We start from the raw sequence: 25,369 nt of genomic DNA on the forward strand, positions 1-25,369 counted from the left end.
GACCCCATTCCCATGCTGAAAGAGAAGGGTGTGTTTCCCTATTTCAACTTTCCACGAATATGTGTGTGGCCAGAATGAGGACCCATGTCTTCCACATGGTAGTAATCAAGAGAGAACAGCTGAACACGCCTTTTATTTCCTCTGTATTTTCTCCACTACATGTAATCTCTTCTTAATACAGTGTGGAAATCTGTACCTAGCAGAGTTTTCCTTTTCAGTGCACCTCCATTTGTTATACATTATCATCTGTTTTTACTTCTGATATTGTAGTATCCATCTACACTGCGTGCTTCCCGCTCCTTCTGTACATTGCTCATGTTTGTGTATTTGGAGATCCGCATTTTGTTTCACACTCTCCAGACTGGAAGTGGAGACCTTCCTCTTCAAGTGTCATAAAACATCAACAATTCTCTCCCACTTTTCCAGATTTTTGTTGTTGTTGTTGCAATGTGAGTGTGACTCCAAGTAAATATTCCTAGTAACTTCTGCCTTTCCTCATTTAACTGGACAGATAATACTGTATATTACCTGGATGTGAATAAATGCATGCTGGGTCTGGCCTGGGGACACTGGAGTGACTGGATGCTAGGTCAGTTCATTCTGTTAGAATATTAAAACATTTAAAAAGCAAGTGTTACATTCTCCCACTTTGGCCACCAATTCTCACACCAATGCAGACCATAAGTAGGAATAGAGCTGTTTCAACTGGAAACAGACAGAGGAAAAGGAAAGAAAATACCCACCAATTCATGTCATTGATGACCATGGCCATGACTATCCAGTCAAACCTTCTACTTACTTGTGACAATTGAACAAAACACACTGAGGAATCTAATTACGCAATCCCAAAGCAGATTCACATGCTACAGATTTTCTTGCTGCTTTAATTAAGCTTTGAAATATGATATTTGAACCATAGGCAATTATGGTCTCTGTGATTAATGATGATGACTAATCATGGTGTATATTGTGGATCTTAAAAACAACAGTGAAAAGTAATGCCATCCAACTCTTCTGAAACTCTTGTGTGGATTCCCTTAATTGTGGAGGCCAATTTTGTACATGAGTGATGGTGACAAGTAAATGACCCACAGTCCCTTCCAACTACAATTCCCATGTATTTTATTACCTTCCTTACATCAGAAGGTAGAAATCAGATGTGCCCCATAATTCAGTTTGTACAAGGAAGCATTTCTTAGTTACTGTCAGGGAGACCTCATAGCCCTTGCTGTTACTCACTATCAAGTCTTTTTCTTATAAGTGGACAAAGGGAAAGCTTAGATGTTTCTTGTTTTCAGAGTTTTAAAAACCTCTATTTGAATATTATAGAAATTTCCCCTGCACTGTTGACGACTGTTCTCAAAGAGAAGGGTGATATATTTATTTTTAAAGTCAGGATTAGAAAATCACTTTACGCAATCAACTCCTAAAATACTGTTCCTCTGTGAGTACAGTATTCTTAAGATTCAGGGCAGAGTTGAAATTTTCCCCTCTCTCCCGAGTAGCCACTGGTTTATTCTACCCCAAACTATTGAGAAGAGTTTCCAAGTCCCTCCACATATTATCTCTGATGATGCAAGAGCTCTAGGGGACAGAAGGGGATGAAAAACCTATTTCATGCTAATTTCATTAAATTATTCAGGAGTTTAATTCACAGTTCCTCATTATTTTCACCAGGTTCTGTTGCTGCTAAATAATAAAGTCATTATTTCCCAGTGTTTGTCTTCTGTGTCATGTCTGTGCTATGCTGCTAGCTGATGTTTGAGCTGAGAATCTGGTCTGAGCTGTGGCACACTGTTCCTTCTAGTACATTCTTTTCTAGGTGTTTTCCTTTTATTAACTCAGCTTGCCTCCTGTAGTGCTAGGTTATCTCTCATTTATTATATTGGGAACCTGTTTGTCTAGAATGTGTTTGGCTCCACCCAAGCCTATCATTCTCACAGAACCTCACCTTGAATGCGTAATTATATTTGGCATGTACAAAGCAATGCAAGTATACAGTACTTCCATTCTAATGACATATGGGCAACTATACTTGTTGATTCAAACCTGCTATAGGTTAGATTTTTCCCAAAGAGCTTTTTGATTTCTTAAAAAAAATTAGATTGGTTGTTTACATTTTTCATTATCTGTGGTTATGACTTGTTCCTTTAAACAATACAAATCCAATTGTACACTCAATACCACTTACAAGTCTTTGAACAATATAGACTTTTAGGGCTATGCAAGTCTAAATTCCATTCAAGTCATTTTTAAGTGGACATATAGACATCTAGGAAAACCACATATTCAATTAGAGATCATTCAGGAATCTAGCAAAAGCCAGATATTTGGATGTTAGGACTCCAAAGAGTGCCTGTCAGCTGGCTAGTAGATCATAGCCCAGCAGCAGGCAGATCTTTCAACATTTGTAATTTATGCATGAAGATACATGTCTAATAAAAACATTAGCTCTACAAATGTACACCCACTCACCTAGGAGCAAAATTCCATTCAACTTTCTTTCCCAGTGGACATTTATAGAATGAGTTGCACTTCAAGATACTCAACTATGGGTGTGCCTACACGGTGAGGGGAACACACATTCCCTTGCATTTACTCACTGTGAAGTTGCCCTGGGAATTCTGGTATTCCCTGGTCTCTTCGCATTAACTGACCACACAGGCAGAAGACAGACTTGTTTGCAGCTCTATTTATAGTCCTGCAGGTGGCAGTATTAAAAAGGGACTACCTAAGAAGCTGGAAACAAGATTTTATTATTCATCCTCTTTTATTCATCTTTTATTTTAGAAAAAAAATCTCTTGCCAATGGAAAAAAGATTTGTTCTCAATTCTTGAGCTTTGACAGTGGAGCCTAAAACTACAGATGAGGGGAGGGGGCTCTGAGCTGATTCATGTTTCATTCTGCATTATGTGGTCAGAGGGAAAAAATGCAAATCAGACTGTCCCAATCCTCGAGCATTTCCCACATTTATTATCAGTATGGACACTCCAATTTCTTAGAAAGCTACAGTGTTACTCGTTGTCATCTTAAACCATTCACCTGGCATATAATAAGCACTGATGCATTTTTCTTCCCCAAATCATTTGAGGTCATACCAAGTACATGTAGAGAGTTGACATTTGGGGTTGAATGCCACTAATCTGCAGAAGGTTTAGTTGCTATATAGCAAGAATGGCAAGAGTAAAGCTGTATTTTCTCCCCTTTCAGCACAAAATAGGTCACAAAACCAACCACATTAGTTGCAGAGGTTTAACTGATACAGTACATTTGTTGGAGCATGAATAAACCTACTGTGATGCTGTGAAGAAGAAAAAAAACATTGTACTTAGCAAAAGTGCACAGCAGTGTTTATGGCAGATCCATTCCTTGATCAAGGCTAGGTTTGTCCTGAATTAAGTATAATTCACCTCCCATCACTTCCTGGCAAATAGAAGGGGAAGATATGGGGGCAGATTTTACTTTCTTGGGCTCCAGATGGTGACAGCAGCCATGAAATTAAAAGATGCCTCCTTCTTGGGAGGAAAGCAATGACAAACCTAGACAGCATCTTAAAAAAGCAGAGACATCACCTTGCCGACAAAGGTCCACATAGTCAAAGCTATAGTTTTTCCAGTAATAATGTATGGATGTGAGAGCTGGACCATAAAGAAGGGTGACTGCCAAATAATTGATGCTTTTGAATTGTGGTGCTGGAGGAGACTCTTGACTGCAAAGAAAACAAACCTATCCATTTTGAAAGAAATCAACCCTGAGTGCTCACTGGAAGGACAGATCCTGAAGCTCCAATACTTTGGGCATCTCATGAGAAGAGAAGACTCCCTGGAAAAGACCCTGATGTTGGGAAAGTGTGAAGGCAAGAGGAGAAGGAGATGAAAGAGGCGAGATGGTTGGACAGTATCACTGAAGCTAGCAACATGAATTTGACCCAACTCCGGGAGGCAGTGGAAGACAGGAGGGCCTGGCGTGCTCTGGTCCATGGGGTCACGAAGAGTCAGACACCACTTAACGACTAAACAACAAAGTATAAGAAATCTACCTCAGGTTCTCTGTTTGGACTTGGAAATGCAGGGTCAGTTAGTCTGTGGCCTTACAGAATAAAACCTTCAATCCAGATGCTGATTTAAAAGAGTCCATTTGAACCTTAGTTCAAATGGAAATACATGCATCATTTTGCAATCAGAACAAGTTTGAAACTATGGGAATTGCATGACATTCTCCAAGAACAACCCTGTGCAACTTCCAAGTATTCTTACATCAGGTGATATTTTTAAAGGGATTATTTTATTCTGTTGTTTTACTTGTGTTTTTCATATTGCTCTTATTTGTGAGTTTTAATATGATATATGTTTAATACTTTGCTTTTAACTTTGTTTCTTTTAAAGAAAGATCCTTAGGCTTGGATCCTTAGGAGAAAGGCAGAATCTTCTAACTAACTAAGGTTTTAAACTGTCTGTTCACTACTTTTTAAATTATTCAGCTAGCCTTCTAAAAACCTCTAGGATGTTAGAAAAATATTAGCTGAGGTGCATTTTCCAGATGTGGTTCTGGATTCAGCACTTTAAAAGAAAAAAATTATTCATTCAAGAAAAGAAATTTCCATTAAATAGTCTGAAATAGTCTAAAGTATAACTGTAATCCTGTCAGTTTATAAGGGAACATTCTCCCTTAAATTCTGAACCAACACATGCTGTTGTTGCAAGAAAGCTAGCAGATAAAAATAGGACTCGCTAAACCATCACTAGAGCAGGAAAAAAGCCCTATTGGTTATTTACCGCCCATAAAGCAGTTAAAGGCATCGTTGGGAGCCAGTGAATCAATTTTATTCCCCCTCATTTTCTATAACTGCACCAACCCTAATGTCTTGTAATAGTACAGCATTTAGTATGTGCAAAGACATGGATAAACTGGAATAGATCTTGCTGCTGGAGGTCCTTTGGACATCCAGATGTTTTTAACTATCACACCCACAGGCTACTTTTGGCCAATCCGAGTTATAGATCAAAGATTCTTCACTTACAGAATAGCCAGTTTCTGGATTTTCTTTGGAGAAACGTCTGAGGAAGAGGCCTACAGAAAACAAGGCAAGTACACGATTTTACTGTGCTTGGGCATCTACGTGCCACCTCCCCTCACCCTATGCTAGTCTTGCAACAAAGGATACCACCGGAGACTGGAGTTTTGGCCCTTTCTAGTATACGATCTAGTTCATGTGAGGATTTTTATAAATTGCTAAAATGTGCATGCATTGTTTTTTAGAAGATGTTCCGGATCTATGTTTGTGTAAGTCAGCATTGCACAAGTGGTACAGAAAATTGGGCCAAAGTAGTAGTACTCACGCCCGAGTTCTTCAGGCGCATCACGAACTGCGTAACCAGCTGCACAATTAAACGGTGTACAGTAATGCCGGCTCTTTGGATCGCAAGGCACTGCGCAGTTCAGCAGCCGTAATTTTACCCTGTCCATATTTCAACACGTTTTCATCCATTGTTTTATGGCACTTTATTTGCATAGTTTCTTTACATTTACAAAATAGGTATGGAAATTCTACCGACCCCTGAAGGAAGGTCCCTATTGTGATAACGCCAACGCCGCCGCCTACCTGGACGACAGGTGGAGCACTTTGTTTAAAGGGGACCTCGGCATGACGTCATATCCCCTCGCCTCTACCACTCCCTGTCGCCACTTCCGGGTTCCAAAGCGGCTGGAAACGGTGGGAGTGCTGAGCCCGCTTTCAGGCTCGTTCCCTTTCGCTTTTTCTCATTAGCGCCGAGGAACAAGCCGAGGAAGAGAGGGCGAAGGCGGACCCCCGGCCATAAGAACGGGCGGCGGAGTTTAAAGGGGAACCCCCCCGGTGGGCGGAGCCGAGCTTCAATGGCGCTTGCGCGTTGCTGACTTGCGCGCGAGGGAGTTTCCCGCACGCGCGCACCGAGTAGGCGCTGGGGGAAAGCAAACAAACGGTCAGGTAACGGCAGCTTTGTTGAGGGGACAGGAGGGGCGGCTCCTTTCCCAGGAGCCGAAGTGAAGGGCGGAGGGGGAGAGCAAGAGCTGGCTGTCGCGGAGGGCAGCTTACTATGTCTGATGGCGGGAGAGGCAAGGGAGGTGGAGTGCGGGGGGGGGAGCCTTGATTTGTTTATTTATTTATTTATTTTCACAGTGACAGTAGTGATGGTGGTGATATTCCCTGGTGATGTTTGTATATCATGTCATTTTGATCCCACTGACACAATCATGTACCTTGTGTATGTTTGTATAACCGAAACACAAGAAACAAACAAACAAAAAAAAACCTCCAAAAGGCACCAGTATGAGTTTTTGTGGATTGTAGCCTGCTTCCTCCACAACAGAAGGAGCACAATAACTTAGGCCACAGAAAACATATACTCACAACAATTAAGTATACACAGTGTAATCAGTGCTTTGAATGTTCACTACTTTTTTAGCAATGCATTGTCACGTAAATGTCACTCCGCTTCCTATTTCACTTAGTCTGCACTCCTGGCACTATATATGCTGCAGATATAAACCCTTCAACAAGAAATGCAAAACAAAACAGGACAAGAAAGAAAAAGAAACTGCAGTACTTTAAAGACTGGCTGCTATGTTTTAATATAAGCTTTTGTGGAACATTGCCCACTTCTTCAAATATAGGAGGCTGAACCTGTGGCGTAGGTCTTGGGCTGTGTTTCATAGGAAGTGTATTGTAATCCGTGGAAACTCACACTGAACTAAATCTGCTAGTCATAAACATGCCAGAGTATAGTACATCTGCTTTCGTTCTGAAACAATTACTGCACTTGCTGGTGTAAATGTTGAAACAGTAACACAGGGAAAAATTCTAAGTGGTTTATATTCAGGGTCTGTATACAGATACTTTTTATTATGACACTAATTCTTTCATTTATGAGGAAAGCTTAACTAGTTCACAAATGCTCCATCATCATTCTTTTCATATTCCATTTCTGTGTTCAGAGTCAACAAAAATAGTTGGTTTTGAAGCTTTGATGGCCTGGACTTCAAAGGATATTTTAAAAAGGTGATAAGTCTGCATTTAGTGGTCAGGTTTGAAATCCTGTATAGGTCTTAAGAATGTTCAGTATATTTAATGTGCATTTTCTAGTTGTAATCCTTTTAAATAAATCATGTTCTCTCTTCTCTATCAAGTGGAGGAAGGGGGCTGAAACTGAGAGAGTGTGTTTTTCCTAAACTGACATTCTGAGTTCATGCCCGAAGTGAGATCTGAACTAGGGATTTGCAGCTCATTCCATTAGGCCACCTTCATGTTCATAGCTGATTCCATGCTTTGTAGCCTTTTGAGATTATATACAAACACCTAGTGGTAGCAGGCAGTTTTGATAGATTTTAAAAGGCTATCTTTTTGATACATTTTTCTGTTTTGCTACATTTTTAAAAGGCTTTCTCTCACCTTCTGGGATGACCTAGCTGTTGTGCAAGTACGAGCTTAGTTGTGTGGTGTTATCTATTATTTATTTTTAAAATATTATTTAAAATAGTTCATTTTATATCACTTTTTTCACTGAAGTTCTATGTAAAAGTTTATGGTAGATTAACTATGGGAAGCACTGAGAAAAGTGCTTAAAATTGCACTCCACAGGCACTGGCTTTTGAAAATCAAGGAAGTTATTTTAAAAGACATACAATGTCAGGAGACTCAGATCTTGTCAAGACTTTTGCCTGTTTGAAATTATTGTAATAGGAATTTTTAGCATAGAAATGAATAAACCCATCATGTTGTCAGTATAGTTGAAGCCATAAAAGTAATAAAGCCTTATTTTAAAAAAGTGGAAAACTTAACTAAAGTAGGAAATTGAAAAGGGGATGTAAGACCTTGCAAAATGTTTCTGTTAGTTCAGATTTGAGGTAGGAAGCAATGGTAAGAACAGTTTATTCCAAATGTAAAAGCATGTATCTATATCCATGGGGGGGGGGAACAGCAAGAGTGTTGGACTTTCAGATGATCAGATGTACTAAATCAAAATAGGTGGATGATAGAAAAGCAAAATGAATCTTTCCATCTGTTTTCAATGTATAAAATATTGGAGAGTTATTCATGTTTGAATCATTGTTTTGGGAGAAGACATGACAGACAATCTTACATTTTAAAATTAATAATTTATCTATTTTCTTTCAACCATGTTTCTGTTGCTCTTTAACCATTTTGTATGGTAGTGCAGTGGTGCCTCGCTTAATGAGGATAATCCATTCCAGCGAAATCGCTGTAGAGCGAAATCCTCGTTAAGCAAAATAAAAAATCCCATTGAAACGCATTGAAAACCCGTTCAATGCGTTCCAATGGGCTGAAAAACTCACCGTCCAGCAAAGATCCTCCATGGGGCGGCCATTTTCGTGCCTGTATTCGTCCAAAAACACAGCGGGGAGTCATTTTACACAGTGGGTGGCCATTTTGAAGTCGCCGATCAGCTGTTTTAAAAACGTCGTAATGCGAAGAATCAGTTCCCAAAGCAGGGAACTGATCGTCGGGAAGCAATTTTGCCTATTAAAACATTGTTTTGCAGTCACAAAAGCGATCGCAAAACAGTTATTGTATAGCAGTTTTGTCGTTTAATGAGGCAATCGTTAAGCGAGGCATCACTTTATGTAAGCATAGATAGGGATGTGGTGGCGCTGCCGGTTAAACTGCTGAAGCCTCTGTTTTGCTAGGTCGGAAGACCAGCAGTCGTAAGATTGAATCCATGCAATGGAGTGAGTTCCCGTCGCTTGTCCCAGCTCCTGCCAACCCAGCAGTTTGAAAGCATGTCAATGCAAGTAGATAAATAGGTACCACCGCTATGGGAAGGTAACAGTGTTCCGTGTCTAGTCATGCTGGCCACGTGACCACGGAAACTATCTTTGTACAAACGCTGGCTCTGTGGCTTGGAAACGGGAATGAGCACTGCCCCCTAGAGTCGGACACGACTGGACAATTGTCAAGGGGAGCCTTTACTTTTATCTAAACAGTTAAAAGCAAAATCTAAAGCATCTGAATGTGTAGTACAATAAATAAAAGTTTCCTCTTGGCACCAAAAAGCTAATAGTGTAGGTGCAAGTGAGTTGTGGAAGGGAATTTGACAAATTGCACAGCAGTAACCCCTTTCCACTTGTTGCCCCCATTTTCTCAGGGGACTTAATTAAATGGTTTTAGATATGTGGATCCCAATCTGTCTAGTGCTTCTGAGATAAGCATCAGCAGTTGGGATTGTGCTCTGAAACAAATCAGGATCTACTGAAGGTCCTCAGTAACCGAAAAGATAGGTTCCTGATAACTGGTCTTGGTTCAAATTGCAGTTGCTGGGTGAATAGCTGAAAAATGTGCACCCTCTTGAACATGTTTCCAGAGGGTTGTGGCTGCAGAAGGGATAAAAAAGGAGAAACTCCCATTATATAAGCACTTTGTGTGGCATTGGATTTTACCATATGATACTGCAGGCTCCTGCCCTTACTGTCTGTCCTAGATAAACTGGTAAAAATTATTATTAAAATTACAGCTGTTAGACATGGAAAAGAACAGGATTTACAGAAAGTGAATGAATGTGACTTAAAAAGACATTTGTCATAACATGCTAACCCTTCTAGAATGTTTTGAGAGAGGTGGAAAGGGTACAGTGGAATCTCTGAAGGCTTCTGCACTGGGTGAATGGCCCACAAGATTGTTCCACACAGGATTTAAAGAAATCTTCATAGAATTTGGTGTCTTCCCTGCTTCTGCATAGGAAGGCAGAAGAATCATAGTATTTTGGAGTTGGGAGGAAATTTGTACTACCTTTTCTTTTGTAGTAACCGAGTGGAATTACTATTGTGTATGCAGCTCTTTATTGGTCTAGAACCCACTACAGAACACAAAATAAAAGGTTTAGAAACAGCATTCCCTCTAAACTGTGCTGGTGAGTAGCCATGCAGTGTTGCATTGGTGCCACACACATGCAGCCAGTGTTGCCACCTGGTCATGGCCAGACTGCCGCCCAACACTAGTGGAAAATTAGAGGGAACATGGTAAAGATTATCAAATAACAAGTTTATTTTCTGCTCAGTGCTCAGGCTATGTTGTCTAGTGATACTGTATATCATCATTTTTGAGAAGGGTTTCCATGTGTAGATACAGGACTATGTCTAAAATTTTTCAGACAACCCTTTCTCTGTAGACAAAAGCAACATCCCCATTATGGTGTCTTGTGAAGAGGTATTATGATTGATGTCATCTTGTGGGTCCTATGATTGATTCTCTCTCTCTCTCTCTCTCTCTCTCTCTTATAGTGGTTCATTTGAGCAAATTGTTTAGCCTACATGTGTTTCTGTACTTCCTGGAAGAATGACAGATGACAAAGATGTGCTTAGATATGTGTGGTTTGGGCGAATACCAGCCTGTTTTACTCTATATCAAGATGAAATTACTGAAAGGGAAGCTGAACCATACTATGTAAGTGTTCTAAATGCGTGCAGAGTAATACAATTGATAATTTTTATGTTAATTGTGGCCGTATGTGAGGAATGTTTTGTGCTGCATGTTCGCCTTTTACGCATAGTTATAAGTCCTTTCTGTCATCATATAGACGGTCTTTACAGTGATGGAAATAATGGAGTCCCTATTCCTTATCAGAGCAATTAACATTAATTTCTGTCAATGAGAGACTGTCAGGCTTCAGTTGTTCTCTCTCAGTACTAAAACAAAACATTATGCTATAGTTTGTGGCATGGAAGGGGCAACTGACTCACCATAATTTGATATTCTTTCTTTCATAAGAAAAAAGGTAGCAAATGTTTGACAAGCAAATAACTATGTAAGGCGCCCCGAGTAGATGAGAGGCAGGGTAAAAATCAAATAAATAAATAAAATAAATAACTGCTGAAAGAGTTTATTACAGGGGGAAAAAGCTCTTCCTTTGGCATTTCCATGCTCTTCTTAATGTGTAATCTGATGGGTGGTTTGAAGTACAAATTATGTGCATGCTTATTTCTTCGTAAAAGCAGGGATGGCCATGTTGGCACAGAATAAATATTAAAATACATACTGAGGCAATACATCTATTAGACAAAACAATAGGCACAATGTATATACAGAAGCTTGGATCACTATGGAAGGTTTTGAGGGAACACATCTCTTCATTAAGCCTTGCAGGCGAAGACCTGGGGCCTCACCAGGTGATAGTAGGAGTAGTTATCTCCAGGTATAGCCTAATGTCTCATTCAGAATTGAAGAGTTAGACCTCTCCCCACCACATCTTACAGCTAAACAGTTAAGGTGCTCAATGTATTCACGAAGGCTTTCACGGCCAGGATCTAATGTTGTTGTGGGTTTTTCAGGCTCTTTGGCCGTGTTCTGAAGGTTGTTCTTCCTGACATTTTGCCAGTCTCTGTGGCCGGCATCTTCAGAGAACTGGAGTAAGAATTCTGTCCATGCTCTGTCCAAACAGAGTTCCTACTCCAGTCCTCTGACGATGCCAGCCACAGAGACTGGTGAAACGTCAGGAAGAACAACCTTCAGAACATGTCCAAAGAGCCCGAAAAACCCACAACAACCAGTTAAGGTGTTGTGCCATAAACATCTCTCCTTTCTGTATCTATTACAGTGGTGCCCCGCAAGACGATATTCCATTCCATTGAAATCACTGTTTAGTGAAAATATTGTCTTGCGAAAAGCGTTTCCCTATTGGAATGCATTGAAATCCATTCAATGCATTTCAATGGGGAAAATTGTTGTCGTTTTGCGAAAATCGCTCATAGGGAAGCCATTTTGCGAAGCGCCGATCAGCTGTAGAAATCACTGTCTTGTGAAGCATCGGTCCCGAAAACACCCGTTTTGCAAAAATCGCCCATAGGGAAGCCATTTTGCGGAGCCGCCGATCAGCTGTAAAAAATTGTTGTCTTGCGAGGCATCGGTCCTGGAAAAAAAATGTCTTGTGAAGCACGGACCGAAACATTGTCCAGCGCAAATCGCCCATAGGAAACAATGTTTTGCGAAGCGCAATGGCGATCGCAAAACCTTGTCGTCATGCGGATTTGTCATTTTGCGGGGTAATTGTCTTGCGAGGTACCACTGTACGTTCTTTGTTGCTGCTGAATTAAGCTAGTTCCCCTTCTCCCCACAAAATAGTTGCAACCTAAAATGATAAGCACTCCCTCTAACACAGGGGTTGATGAGATCCAGGGTAACTTTTCTGCCCTCAGGAGCCACCATGAGCTGCGTCTCTTGCAAGAAAACATAAATAGGCTTGGGTTATTGGTGTGCAATGACTGTTTATGGGTTTGAAAGGGTGGTAAGATTTTTGTCATGTAAGTCAGACTTTTTATGAAAGTATTCTCTGTATCATGAGAAGGCAATAGGTAGTGAAAGCTAGAAGACTTTTTATTACAGAAATGCACATTGTATAGTTTGGAATGTGTAGATAATGCATGATACAATCTAAATATTATAAAACATTTATAAATAGCAAGTACAGCAACCTTATAGATCTTGGATGTGGAATTAAATGCAATGTATCAGCAGCAGCCTGTAGTGGCTTTCTGAAGAATGTGATTATTTTACATTTTAAAACTGATTAATATTTTGACTTCAAAGTTTTTTACACACATTGTAAATCATATATGAAAGTGCAAAGTCTCTACAACATAGTTTACTTTTTTCCAAACTTTTTATTTCAGCTGCTTTTACCTAGAATAAGCTACCTGACACTTGTAACAGACAAAGTGAAAAAACATTTTCAGAAAGTTATGAGACGAGAGGACATTGGGGAAATATGGTTTGAAAGTGAAGGCACGCCATTGAAATGGTGAGTTTTTAATTTCTGTGGGGTTTTGTTTTTTTGTTTTTTTTTGGATCCTGGCATGGCTATGTTTTCTGACTCCCTGTTGTTCATGGGAAACCTGTGTTTCCTAGGAAACTGAAGCAGTTCTATGAGATCTTTACAAGGTAAGATTTGTTAACAATGATGTTGTCCTTTCCTAAATAATTTTCTATAGTAAATTATGCTTTGTTAAGGACTGTACTAAAGATACAATCTGTTGATTTTTTATGTAGGAATAATACATATATTTTGCTTTCTCAGTGCCTATGTGGAATGTACCTTATGTTGGTGATTGTGAATGAAAATGATGTGGAGTTTTCTGATTTAGAGATGTGCATGTGTTTCTAGTGTCAAGCATGTTCTTGATGGATACATAAACTTGAGCTCTGGGCATTAAATCTGTATTTTTATGGCTTTAGGTTATTAGTACTTTGTGTTAGTATAGGGTTTAATTAATCCTCTGCTGGAAGCCTGGTTGGGCAAACCTGTATGGGTTTATTGGAATTGCATGGAGGAGTCTCTCTCTTTCTCCCACTTCTGGAGTTATCACAAGTCACTGCCATCTACACTAACCATGATGGAGCACTATGCTAATACTGTATATTTACTAGAATTGAAGATGTAACAGTCATTTAAGACAGCAATGATTTTTGGACATTAAAGACATCCCTCCTTGTCCCAAGGGTCCCAGGTCACCGGAGGTTTCCCCAGATTGAAAGAAATCTGTAGGCAGCCTCTGAACCAGGATGGAAATGTTTAATTATATTTGAAAGGCTATGGCTGATAACGTCATTAGCCTTGTGCACATGGAGTTGTGCCAGCAGGATTCCAGCCATTGTGAATTAAAATATAATGTATAGGAGATGCAATAACAAATTTTCCAAGTTTCTTACCGGTTGGTTTCTGTGGGTTTTTTGGGCTGTTTGGCCAAGTTCTGGAGGTTTTTCTTTCTAGTGTTTCACCAGTCTCCGTGACGGGCATCTACAGAGGACAGGAGCTAGAACTCTGTGTTCAGGTGTTGTGCATGGGATTGTTGAATATTTGTAGCTGTGGAATCAGGTTTTTTTTTTTCTTTCAGGAGATTTGATGATTTCTGTGATCAGGGTGTTTTTGTTGCGGGTTTTATGTTATGATAAGGGGGGAGATGATCTGTCACTGTGATTAATGGGTGTCATTAGCTAATCTTTTGTGTGCAATGATCACTGGGCCTTGTGGCGGGGTAGAGTTAATTGACCTTTTTGCAGGCTGTATTTTTCAGTGCTGGGAGCCAGGCCTTGTTGATTTTTATACCTTCTGTTTTGTTGAAGCTGGGCTGGTGTTTGGATTTCAATGGCTCTAACATAATGATTGCTGCTGTTGTCCACTACTTCTGTGTTTTGAAATAGAATTTCATGTCCAGCTTGTTTGAGGGCATGTTCAGCTCCTGCCGATTTTTCCAGTTGTTTTAGTCTGCATTGTCTTTCCTGTCCTACGACACCCATCAATCACAGTGACAGATAATTTCCCCCTTATCACAGCAAAACACCCATAACAAAAAACACCCTGATCACAGAGACACTCAGTGTCCCAAAAAAAGAGAAAAAACCCTGATCCCATAGCTACAAATACTTAACAAAAAGTAGCTGGCCATTAGGCAGTGTTGGAAAAGGGCCTTCATGTCTTCTGGAAAGATCTGCTTGATGAGTGTCAGAGTGTCCTTTATTACTACCTTGGTGAATAGGGATACTACGTCAAAGGTGATCAGTCATCCTACATCAAAGACTTAGGACATTTCATAAACAAGATCAGTACCATAAAACTCAACCTCAGGGACAGACTGATCAGCTTTGATGTAGTATTCCTATTCACCAAGGTACCGATAAATGACAGGATTAGGGTTAAAAGTATTTCTGCCATACATGAAAGGAGTCACGGACCGCATGGGGACACTTTTGAAAAAACACAACCTACAAACAGTATTCAGGCGCACCACAAAAATACTACAAATGTTAACAGTCAGCAAAGGACAGAGGGACCCCCTCACCACTGCAAGAGTATACCGGATACCTTGCAGTTGTGGCCAGATATATATTGGAACCACAAAACACAGCATCCACACCAGAATCAAAGAACATGAAAGACACTGCAGACTAAAATAACGGGAAAAATTGGCAGGACCTCAACATGTCCTGAAACAAGCTGGACATGAAATTCTATTTTAAAACACAGAAGTAGTGGACAACACCAGCAATCATTATGTTAGACTGCACAAGGGAGCCATTGAAATCCACAAACACCAGCAGAGCCTCAGCAAAAAAGAAGAAAGTCTAAAACTCAACAAAGCCTGGCTCCCAGCACTGAAAAATACAGCCTGCAAAAGGTCAACAAACTTTACCCGGCCACATGGCCCAGTGATCATTGCACACAAAAGACTTGCTAACACCCATCAATCACAGTGACAGATAATCTCCCCCCCTTATCACAACAATGCACCCGTAACAAAAAACATCCTGCGCACCATAATCACCTAATCTCCTGAAAAGAACAAAAAATCTGATTCCACAGCTACAAATACTCAACAATCCCACACGCTACACCAGAACACAGAGTTTTAGTTCCTGTCCTTTGTAGATGCTGGCCATTGAGACTGGTGAAATGTTAGGAAGAAAAATCTCCAGAACTCCGCCAAACCGCCGGAAAAATCCACAACATCCATCAGATCCCGGCTGTGAAAGCCTTCGAGGACACATTTCTTACTGGTTTCTTGGAAGTACTGTTTTGACACATGACTAAAACGTTCTCTGACATAATGATACTTTCTAATATAGAATTTGTAATAATAAGTACATTAGTTGTTACTTTATATCCCAGGTTTCCTCAAGAGAGCATCCATGAGTCATCCTAATTTATTTTCTGAACAAACAGTAGTTTCTCATGGACTACATTACAACAGTCATATTAATTCAGCTTGGTAAAGAAGGGTATGAAGAGGCCTGTTGCCCATTCAGCTCCATCATTCTTCACTTTCCATGAGCTAGCATATAGACTAGGAAGTACTTTCTTTTATCTCACACTTTGTATTATTGAAAAAAAATCAAGGCAAAATGCATATTACAGTGCAATATGTGAGGTTATACACAAAAATTGATAAGAGATAATAGATCTTAAGACTCCGGTATTGGCCACAACATTTTTTTTAGTTATGATCCCAGATACAGCAAAGAAGCAATTTTTCCTCTTTGTCATTTAAACTTTTGAGCCTGTATCACACTGAAAGAATTAATTTCAAAACGTTAACTGTTCCAAGTGGAGGGCCATATCATGAGGAGTCTTCTTTTGCATACAGTTGTCTCAAAACCTTTGGGCCCCTTCTTCCATCTGTTCTTCAGTTTGTGGAAGATCTTTATTTAAGCCTTTTGTCAGAAGTCAGATACCTAGATAATACTGCCACCACCAATGCCTAAACTGAGAATCTTTGATAAGGTTTATTTTTCTTTATTTTATTTTCCTCACTCATTTCAGTTATGACCAAGCAGCCATTGTGGGTATTCATGCAATAATTGCTACTAGAAAACAAAGAGTTTGGTTTGATAATAAAATGTGTTTATTTTTTATGAAAAATTAAATGCAAAGAGTTGAAATGACAGCCACCTGATATCACCCCATGCCCCCTTGAGGCTTGTTGGAGACAGCCTCTGCTGGGCCTCCAGTGGGCACAGAGGCCACTTGGCCAGCCCAGGGTAGGGAGGAGAAGCTAGTGAATGAGAGGCACTTGGAGGAGAAAGGGGTGGGTCTTTGGACCCAGCTGGAAAGAATAAACATGGAGGAAGGCCAAGGAGAGGGAGAAAGAGGCGTGGCTGTCAGAAGTGAGCACATGGAATTTAGCCCTGATGGATTGGAGAACAAAGGGCATGAGGAGATGCTGTAGAAGAGCTCAGGTCTGCCTTGCTTTAACAAGAGGTCTATGATTACACCTACATTGAAATCCCTGGACTGGGGTACTATTTCAAACTTGGCTTCCCCAACAAAGTGGCTGTGGCAGGGGCTTCAAGTTCATATTTTGCTAGCCGTGGCCCAGCCTCTAGTTGTTAGAGGCAGCGGCCACCAACAGGCCACTCTACCCTAATCCAGAGAAGGCAATGGTGGCACAAGTGCCAGAAGGAACATCAGCAGTGCCTCCAGGAGGAGGTGTGGAGGGTACCTATGAGATAGTTTTCCCTGAACTGTTCAAGCTGGAACTCTGGATTTTTTTTTCCAAACAAACCATGGACTGGGCCTGCCCACAGGGCCACAAATGGGACTTGAGGCTAGTGACTGTTAATCAAGCCTGTCAGTAGACTGGAAGAAGGTCAGAGGGACTCTGTTCTTGCTTCTTGTACAGTAAAATCCAATTTGTACCATTAATTGAGTCTGGAACCTGTGGAGATCATTACTGAGGGTGGGGTCTGTGGGGCACTCACTAACCTATTTTCCTCATTCAAAGCTTGCCCTTCCTCTTTATGCTGAGGAGTGCAGCCTATAAAAACAGATTTCTACAGAAGCATTTTCTTCCCCTTCCCAGCTGTCATAATGGTATTACCTATCATGCATCTATCACTCACCTGTTGCATAGTCATTCATCCCATCATACAAACAGCTAACTTACTTATATAGACATCATTGACAAACTGGTGGGGGACTGAAATTCTAACATCATGGGTTTCCAAAGTTTGCCTCAGTGGGAGTCAGACATTCTGGTATGAGGTTCATTCTCCCATGCTGTTTTTGATATCTTTGCCTTCCATATGGGCACTCTACTAGCTGGTGATAGATTTGGGTTGGTGTTGATACCATGGCTGAACTGCCTGCAGTCAATTCTACTTCTGGAAAAAGAATCTTTCCATGCGGACTGCACTTCAGTGACAATTTAATCTTATTCAGGTACTAGTTATGACTACCACGTAGGCTTTAACTGAACAATTAACCTAGTGGAACAACTAAATTTGATCTGAATTTACTATCCAGTTCTTCTGACATAAAGACTGCATCTTGGTCCTTGTTAATTCTGTTCCAAGCCAACAAAGGGCACAGTGTTCCTTATCCAGGATAATGGCCCCCAGATATTTTGGACTACAACTCCCAGAAATCTAGTAGCAGCACAATTAATGGTGAAGGCTTCTGGGAGTTTTAGGCCAAGAACATATGTGGACCAAGGGTTGAGAACCACTGTTGTAGAGGTATTACATGAGCCAAAATGTTTCCATGGATGGATCACATGGCTACTATTTTCTTTTAATTTTTTGTGAAGTGTCACTTCACAAATTTTTAAACAAAGGAAGTTCTGCAACTGTACACCATATGTAGTATATTAGCAATACCATTTTCCTCTTTATTAGGAACTTCAGTGGTTGAGGAGATGGAGATTAAATTTATTCCATTACCATCTGTTGATCACAGCAACTCATAAAGAATTTGTGGTTACTTGCAACTATCTTTCTTTTGCCTTCGCCTCTGGGGAGAAAGTTTATTAGGCTTTTTTTTTTTTTTTGCTCAAATTTGGATTTAGTTTTGACCTGGCTTATGAAATATGTTCTTCCAAAACAAACTTTTAAAAGCTAGAAGTCTGCTTTTATCTTTAATCTGCACTTACATCCATCTATATTAATCTGAAAGGCTAAGATTATAAATATATAATTTCCTCTAATATATTTATATCTTTAGTGCATTATATCATTGACCATTTTCTTCAAGTAATCAAGTCATTTGGGTTGTTGTGGGTTTTTCGGGCTCTTTGGCCGTGTTCTGAAGGTTGTTCTTCCTGACGTTTCGCCAGTCTCTGTGGCCGTCATCTTCAGAGGACTGGAGTAGGAACTCTGTCCATTCTCTGTTGGTGTTTGTTGGATAGTACTTGTAGCTGTGGGAATGGCTTTTTGTCTTTTTTCAGGAGATAGGGTGATTAGCATGTTTTTGTTTTGATGGGGAGAGAGGGAGAGATTATCTGTCACTGTAGTTGATGGGTGTTGTTAGCTGGTCTTTTTTGTTGTGAAATGATCTCTGGCCCTTGTGGCTAAGAGTTCATTGACCTTTTGCAGGTTGTATTTTTCAGAATTGGGTGCCAGGTCGGGTTTAGTTTCAGGCATTCTTCTTTCCTGTTGAAGTTTTGTTTATGTTTTTGGATTTCAATGGCTTCCCTGTGCTGTCTAAGATACAGATTGCTGGTGTTGTCCAGTACTTCAGTATTTTGAAATAGAATTTCATGTCCAGCTTGTTTAAGGGCATGTTCAGCTACTGCTGATTTTTCAAGTTGTTTTAATCTGCAGTGTCTCTCATGTTCTTTGATTCAGGTGTGGATGCTTCGTTTTGTGGTTCCAATATATACCTGGTCACAACTGCAAGGTATCCGGTATACTCCTGCAGTGGTGAGGGGGTCCCTTCTGTCCTTTGCTGACTGTAACATTTGTTGTATTTTTGTGGTGGGCCTGAATGCTGTTTGTAGGTTGTGTTTTTTCAAAAGTTTCCCCATGCGGTCCGTGACCCCTTTGATGTATGGCAGAAATACTTTATTTGTGGGTGACTGTTTCTCTTCTTCAGTTTGGTGTTGTTTTCTTGGTTTGATGGCTCTTGTGATTTCATTTTTGGAGTAGCCATTTGCCTGTAGGGCCCAATTCAGATGGTTGAGTTCAGTGCTGAGAAACTGAGCTTCACAGTTCCGATTTGCCCGGTCTACCAGTGTTTTCGTTATGCCCCTTTTCTGTTGTGAGTGGTGGTTGGAGTTTTTGTGTAGGTACCGGTCTGTGTGGGTGGGTTTTCTGTAGACCTTGTGTCCCAATAGGAGGTCAGTTCTGTGTAGGACCATGACATCTAAGAACGGGAGTTGGCCGTCTCTTTCTCTGTCCATGCTCTGTTGGTGCTTGTTGGATACTCCAGTCCTCTGAAGATGCCGGCCACAGAGACTGGCGAAATGTCAGGAAGAACAACCTTCAGAACACGGCCAAAGAGCCCGAAAAACTCACAACAACCATTAGATCCCGGCCATGAAAGCCTTCGCAAATACATCCCTATTTACTTCATGTCAGCTGGGTTTATGCCACCTGGTGTCTGCTTCTAGCATAGCAGCAGTCCTGGGCTTTACCAAAGGAATGAATAGGACCCATTCATGCACAATGAACTATGTGGAGTTCTGGGGCTAATATTGTAGTGCCACCCTTTGCCAGTCACTTACTGCTTCTCCTTTCTACACAGGTCTTTATTTTCATCTGCCTAGCTTTTGAGTACTCTTCTTTTCCATAGCGTAGTAAAGGCATAAGCAACCTGATGTCTTGAGATTCCTTAATTTTTGACATTTGATGGTGTTGAGAATTGTAGTCCTAAACAATTGGAAGGTGCCACATGGTGTACTCTTGCTATGCCTGACTTCAGTGAGGACTTTATATGATGAAGACTAAGGACTCACCCCACTGCTACTAAACAACTGCTGTTGTATAAAGTCAGTGAAGTGGAAAGAGAGGAACCATGTATGCTGCTTTAAATTCATTGGAGGAATGGTGGGATATAAATGTAATTAAGACATTAAAATAAGTGGAAAAAACAGCATTTGAATAACTCCAGTTTCATCACTTACACAATGATAGCGACATGCTTTCTATTTGAAAATTAAAATTGTGCTTTTCAGCCAGTTATGTATAAATATTAAAAAATGGCAGTGAGCATGGCCTAAGCTTTCCTAGATGTGTCTTCTGAAACGGAGAATGATGTATTCTGTTTTTAGTTCTGAAATGAATGTCGTATTGTTATATCTCAAGGGCCTGATAGTTTAATTAACATGCAGAAGTGTGATTGACTGTGTCGAATTAAAATCTGTTAATAATTAATGACAAAGGTTCTTATAACACCTTTTAAAGTCTAGCATTGTGACATTTGTGGCTTGTGCCTCAGTATATCTCTTGGGCCATCAAGGTGTTGAAAGGCACTTTTGGTTTTGCCACGACAGACTAACACTGTTGTGGCAAAACCAAATGTTTCCTTCTGAAATTTGAAAATGCTTAATGATACTTTACTCTTAGACTCTGCTGGGTAGAACTTGAAAACCTGGATATTAGTGTTCATTTTTACAGTGCCCATAGTATCTCATTTGAATTTATGAATTTTCCTTTTGAGATGGATAAAGTGGATAGAGGGAAGCTCTTTTCCCTCTCACACAATATCAGAACCAGGGGACATCCACTCAAATTGAGTGTTGGAAGAATGAGAACAGATAAAAGAAGATGTTTCTTTACCCAGCATGTTGTTAGTCTGTGGGACCCCTTGCCACAGGATGATAGCCTAGATTCCTTTAAAAGGGGATTGGATAGATTTCTAGAGGGAAAGTCCATCTCAGGTTACAAGCCATGATGGGGATGTACAATCTCCAGGTTTAAAAGGAAGGTACTTCAAAATGCCAGATGCAGGGGAAGGGGTATCAGGAGACTGGTATCTAGTTGTCCCGTGTGCTCCCAGAGGCATCTGATGGGGCCATTCTGAGATACAGGAAACTGGACTAGATGGGCCCTTGGCCTGATCCAGCAGGGCTCTTCTTATGTTCTTATGATTAACCAGCAGATGGAGCTATATAACTACGTGTAGTAGTTTCTTTACCTATTTTTTTTATTACTTGTTCGTTTGTGTTAGGTCCTTTTGATCATACAAATTAAAACAAGGAAAAAAATATGAAATATTTTATTAGCCTAAAGAAATTGTATCAGATTTAAGTAGTTCAGCAAACTAATATTAGAACCCCAACATTAGAATTGAAGTTCTTACCTTAATTTACAGTGGCATCCATATTAACTCCCTTTAATAACAGTATCATTAGAAAGAATTTTAGGTTACATTATAGCCTTTGTCTAGTGGCAGTATTTTTGTAGAACTTAGTTTGCTTTCGTGTTTTTATTCCCCCCCCCCCCCCGGGTTTGCTGAAATGTTTTTCCTGTGTCTGTGACTTCAGCATGCCCAACCTGAGCTGTGAGCATAATGGGCCTTCTGTGTTAACATGGTCGTAGATCTGATGTCAAACCTGTCCATATCAATTGCTGGGCAAAAGGAATGAGAAAGTACTGTCATTCATCTATCTTGCCTCTGGACTTCCCATAGGCTCAGGCTGGAGAGATTGTTGGACTGTTCTAGTATTTCTCTTCATATGTGTTTTTTTTTTTTTTTAAAAACCTATAAAAATTGTTAAACTCTGACATAATTCCTGTTTTGGTAACTGTTTCTTCAGTCTAACATTAAAGGAATACCTGTCAGATTTATTTGCCTCTTGTTTGAGAGAGAAGACTAAATTGCCTAACATGATTTTCACTAATTCCTTAGTAATTTCTATAGAAAATGTGACAAAGTATATTCTTTCTGGGGAGATTATGCAAAGCTGTATTCTCATACAACATGATTGTGTGATATGAATATAAAAGCTCTTTTTAAATTGTGTATTGGCTATCATGTAAATATTATAGTCTGACTTATAATTGTATGATTGTTTGCCCTTTCATCGAAGAACTTTTGCCTGCCCATGGTCCCTCAGCCTTATGCTGAAACTTTCACTCGGATTTTTGTTGGAAGAGCAAAATTAAAATGATTAAAGAAGCAGAAAACAGTTATTGCAAAACTTTTGCCTAACTTTGTGTGGTTCATAGTTTCAGGGAGCCTATATCCCCCCTTCTGTCGGTTTAAGTATTTACCACTTTCAGTTTCTGTGATCAACAGTCTTAAAATTTGACAAGAGCTACCAGTAAAACTGTCAGAACGTGAGGTTAGACATGGGTTGGGGTTTTCACCCAACCACTTTTCTGAACATCTAAAAGGCAATACGAATCCTTGGTATAAAAAGAGTCAATTGACCTGAAGATTAATTTAGAAGGAACTTGTTTTAATGACTTTTGAACTATTATTTAAACTGATGTGGTTAGATTACATTTTTCTGTATGTGAAAAGAGTTCAGTATTTCTGTTTAGTATAAAAATACAGTGGGGGGGGGAAGGTCATACATACTTGACTTCTGTAAATCCAACTTAGATATTTCTATTCTGAGTAATTTGTTAGGAGGCTTAGTGGGATTTTGAAGGAAACCAAAGGCAGGATACTTATGAGGTACAGATGAGAAGATCTCTAGGCAGTGGTTGTTAACCAGTTTACTGGTGGTCTCTTTCCTTTAAAGTGGCTGCTAGAAGTCCAATAAGATTGAAACAACCAAATTAGTTTCAGTTGTGCATGACTGAAAATCAGAATGATAAAGTTGAAGAATGATCTCTGACCAAATTGTATTGGAAAAGAAACATGGTTTATTTCTAGCATTGCTTAATTATTCATACTCTTAGTTTCCCCCTTCTGCAAAAGCTGATACAGCATTACAGCACTTTTCTTAGTCTAGTGGTGGTTTAATTTTGAAAATGTGAATACCTGTCACTTAAGTACAGCAGTTATAAAAGGACTTGACATTTCTGAGCCAAGACCCCTGAGGTTTTCTCAAGAAAAAAAGTATATTAACCAGTCTCATGATTAGTATTCAGTATTTATTTATTTGATTAATCATTTCGACCATATCAAAAAGCATACAAATCACACAGATACAAAGTGAACAGCTAAAAAGAGATAAATACATTTCAATAGTAAAATATAAAACAACATGTACATATTTTAATTGAGTGAGTTAACCCTTTAGGGAACCCCTATTTGATCAACATAGTGATATGCCCATCACCATAGATATGAATTTTGCTATATTGCAGACAACTTTCGTATTGGCACTCTGAAGAAAGTCTAAAGTTCACATTTCAATGGGCTGTTTTCCCCCAACAGGAGGGATAAATAGGTTTGCTTAGCAGTGGATTAAAAATAACTCATTTATTGTAAATATGGCAGATCTTGGGGAGGGGGAAGTTCCATCTGGAAAACTTGTAGGGTGGCCTAGAGTTGTAGTCAGAGCTGATGCTTAGACGCACACCGTTTTCCACTGTGGTGAGGACAGGCCTTTGTTTCTGGGAAGCTATCATAAGCTAAATGGAATTGCTAAATGGCTGCCATGTTGCATGATTGATAATCACTCTTGGTTCTACTATCTTCATCCATTCTCCCTGATATATTGTTGAAAACTCTGTGAAAGTTATTTTGAAATCTAGCTCTGTTAGGTTAAAACTTCATTTGCTAATGAACTGTTTTCTTGGAAAGTGCACACACATATATATATGTGGGTATAATGATGTACCTGTGAAGCACTAAATAATCATATTAGGATGCCACATCTTCAGACTTGTTAACACCATATACTCCATAAAATGAAATTAGGATGGGGATAAGAAAAGGATTTAAAAGATGTCTGATAAGGATAATTACCGTATTTTTCGCTCCATAAGACGCACCAATTTTTAGGAGAAGAAAACAGGAAAATATAATCTGTTTTCTTCGCTCCATAAGACGCACAGACTTTCCATCCCCCTGTTTTGTGAGGGAAAAGTGCATCTTATGGTGCGAAAAGTACGGTAAATGTGCGTGTGCTTCTGTTCCTCCACACACACACTTTCAGGGACATAAACTCTGAACAGTTGAACAGTTTTGTACTGCAAGCCATATGCCTCATGTTTAAGCTTTACTAAGTCTGCTTGTTTCCAATCTACAAGATCTTGACTTTGTCACTAAAAAGGAGGGTTCTCTAAGTAGAGTCCTTTTTTGGCTCCTTCACAGAAACATGTTCTATTATGTTTACATCTAATACTCATTTAAAAATTATATGTATTAAAATTATATTGAATGATCTCATCAAAGTAATGAGGAGTAATTTGAAAATGTGTCTGTTTAGAATTGCAACCTGGTTTTGGAAAAATGTTCAAAGCCTCTGGGTATAGGAACCCCTCAGTGCTTATGATTGTCCAAATAATGGCTATATTCAGATGTAGTGCTAAACTACATTTCAGAGTTGCAGACACAAACTTCAGGCTCATGTTCTCTCCCTCTCTTCTTCTCCTACATGGCTGGCCACAGGGAAGAAACTAGAAATTTTTGTTTCACTTTTTAGCTAAAAAATTTCATTGCATTTAAATACAGGAAAATGTTGGTTAGTACCAGCTGTATTGAGCTTAGTCCAGTTGTGCCATTGCAGTCATGCATGTTCAATTTTTGTCAGTAGCTCTCCTCTTTTGAAGCTTATGCCTTGTTGTGCAAATTGTTTTCACAATGGAGATTGCAGTCCAGGGCATATTCTAACCTACTAAAGAATGGTACGGGAGGGAGATTTACTCAAGTAGGATTGTATCATCTCTCCTTTTCCCAGCATCAAAATGAAGGGGAGGGTACAAATATCCGGGAGTGCTGCTTATACATCCCCTTCTCTCAGTGAAATCTGTTCTGAGTGTTGCCCCCTTTTCCCCTCCCAGACCTTTGCCAGATACTTGCCTGGTCTCTACCATGGACTAACCATTTTTGGTGAGGCTGCTTTGTGAGTGAGCTCTATCCTTTGTATTTATTTTTGAGGCAGACAAAGGAGGAAGATTGTATGAAATTGATCGGTTCTTAATTGCACAGACATTATAGAGGAGATTGAAAAGAGCACACCTTGGCCAGTGTGTCTGTACCACATTGGGAG

At 39.8% G+C, this 25,369-nt stretch overlaps 1 protein-coding gene across 2 annotated transcripts in view; it reads left to right on the forward strand.

The window, feature by feature from the left end:
- The first annotated feature begins 5,826 nt into the window (after nucleotides 1-5,826).
- Nucleotides 5,827-25,369, forward strand: part of ATG5 (autophagy related 5) — a 44,265-nt gene continuing 24,722 nt past the window's right edge. For both annotated transcript variants that reach the window (XM_072998267.2, XM_020777660.3), the window contains exons 1-3: nucleotides 5,827-5,966; nucleotides 10,274-10,436; nucleotides 12,659-12,786. In XM_072998267.2, the coding sequence (XP_072854368.1) occupies nucleotides 10,329-10,436; nucleotides 12,659-12,786 (236 nt within the window). In that variant the 5' untranslated portion in view covers nucleotides 5,827-5,966; nucleotides 10,274-10,328. The remainder of the gene's footprint in view (nucleotides 5,967-10,273; nucleotides 10,437-12,658; nucleotides 12,787-25,369) is intronic.

Source organism: Pogona vitticeps, chromosome 1 (genome assembly GCF_051106095.1).
Source record: "Pogona vitticeps strain Pit_001003342236 chromosome 1, PviZW2.1, whole genome shotgun sequence".
In the NCBI taxonomy this organism is placed as follows: Eukaryota; Metazoa; Chordata; class Lepidosauria; order Squamata; family Agamidae; genus Pogona; species Pogona vitticeps.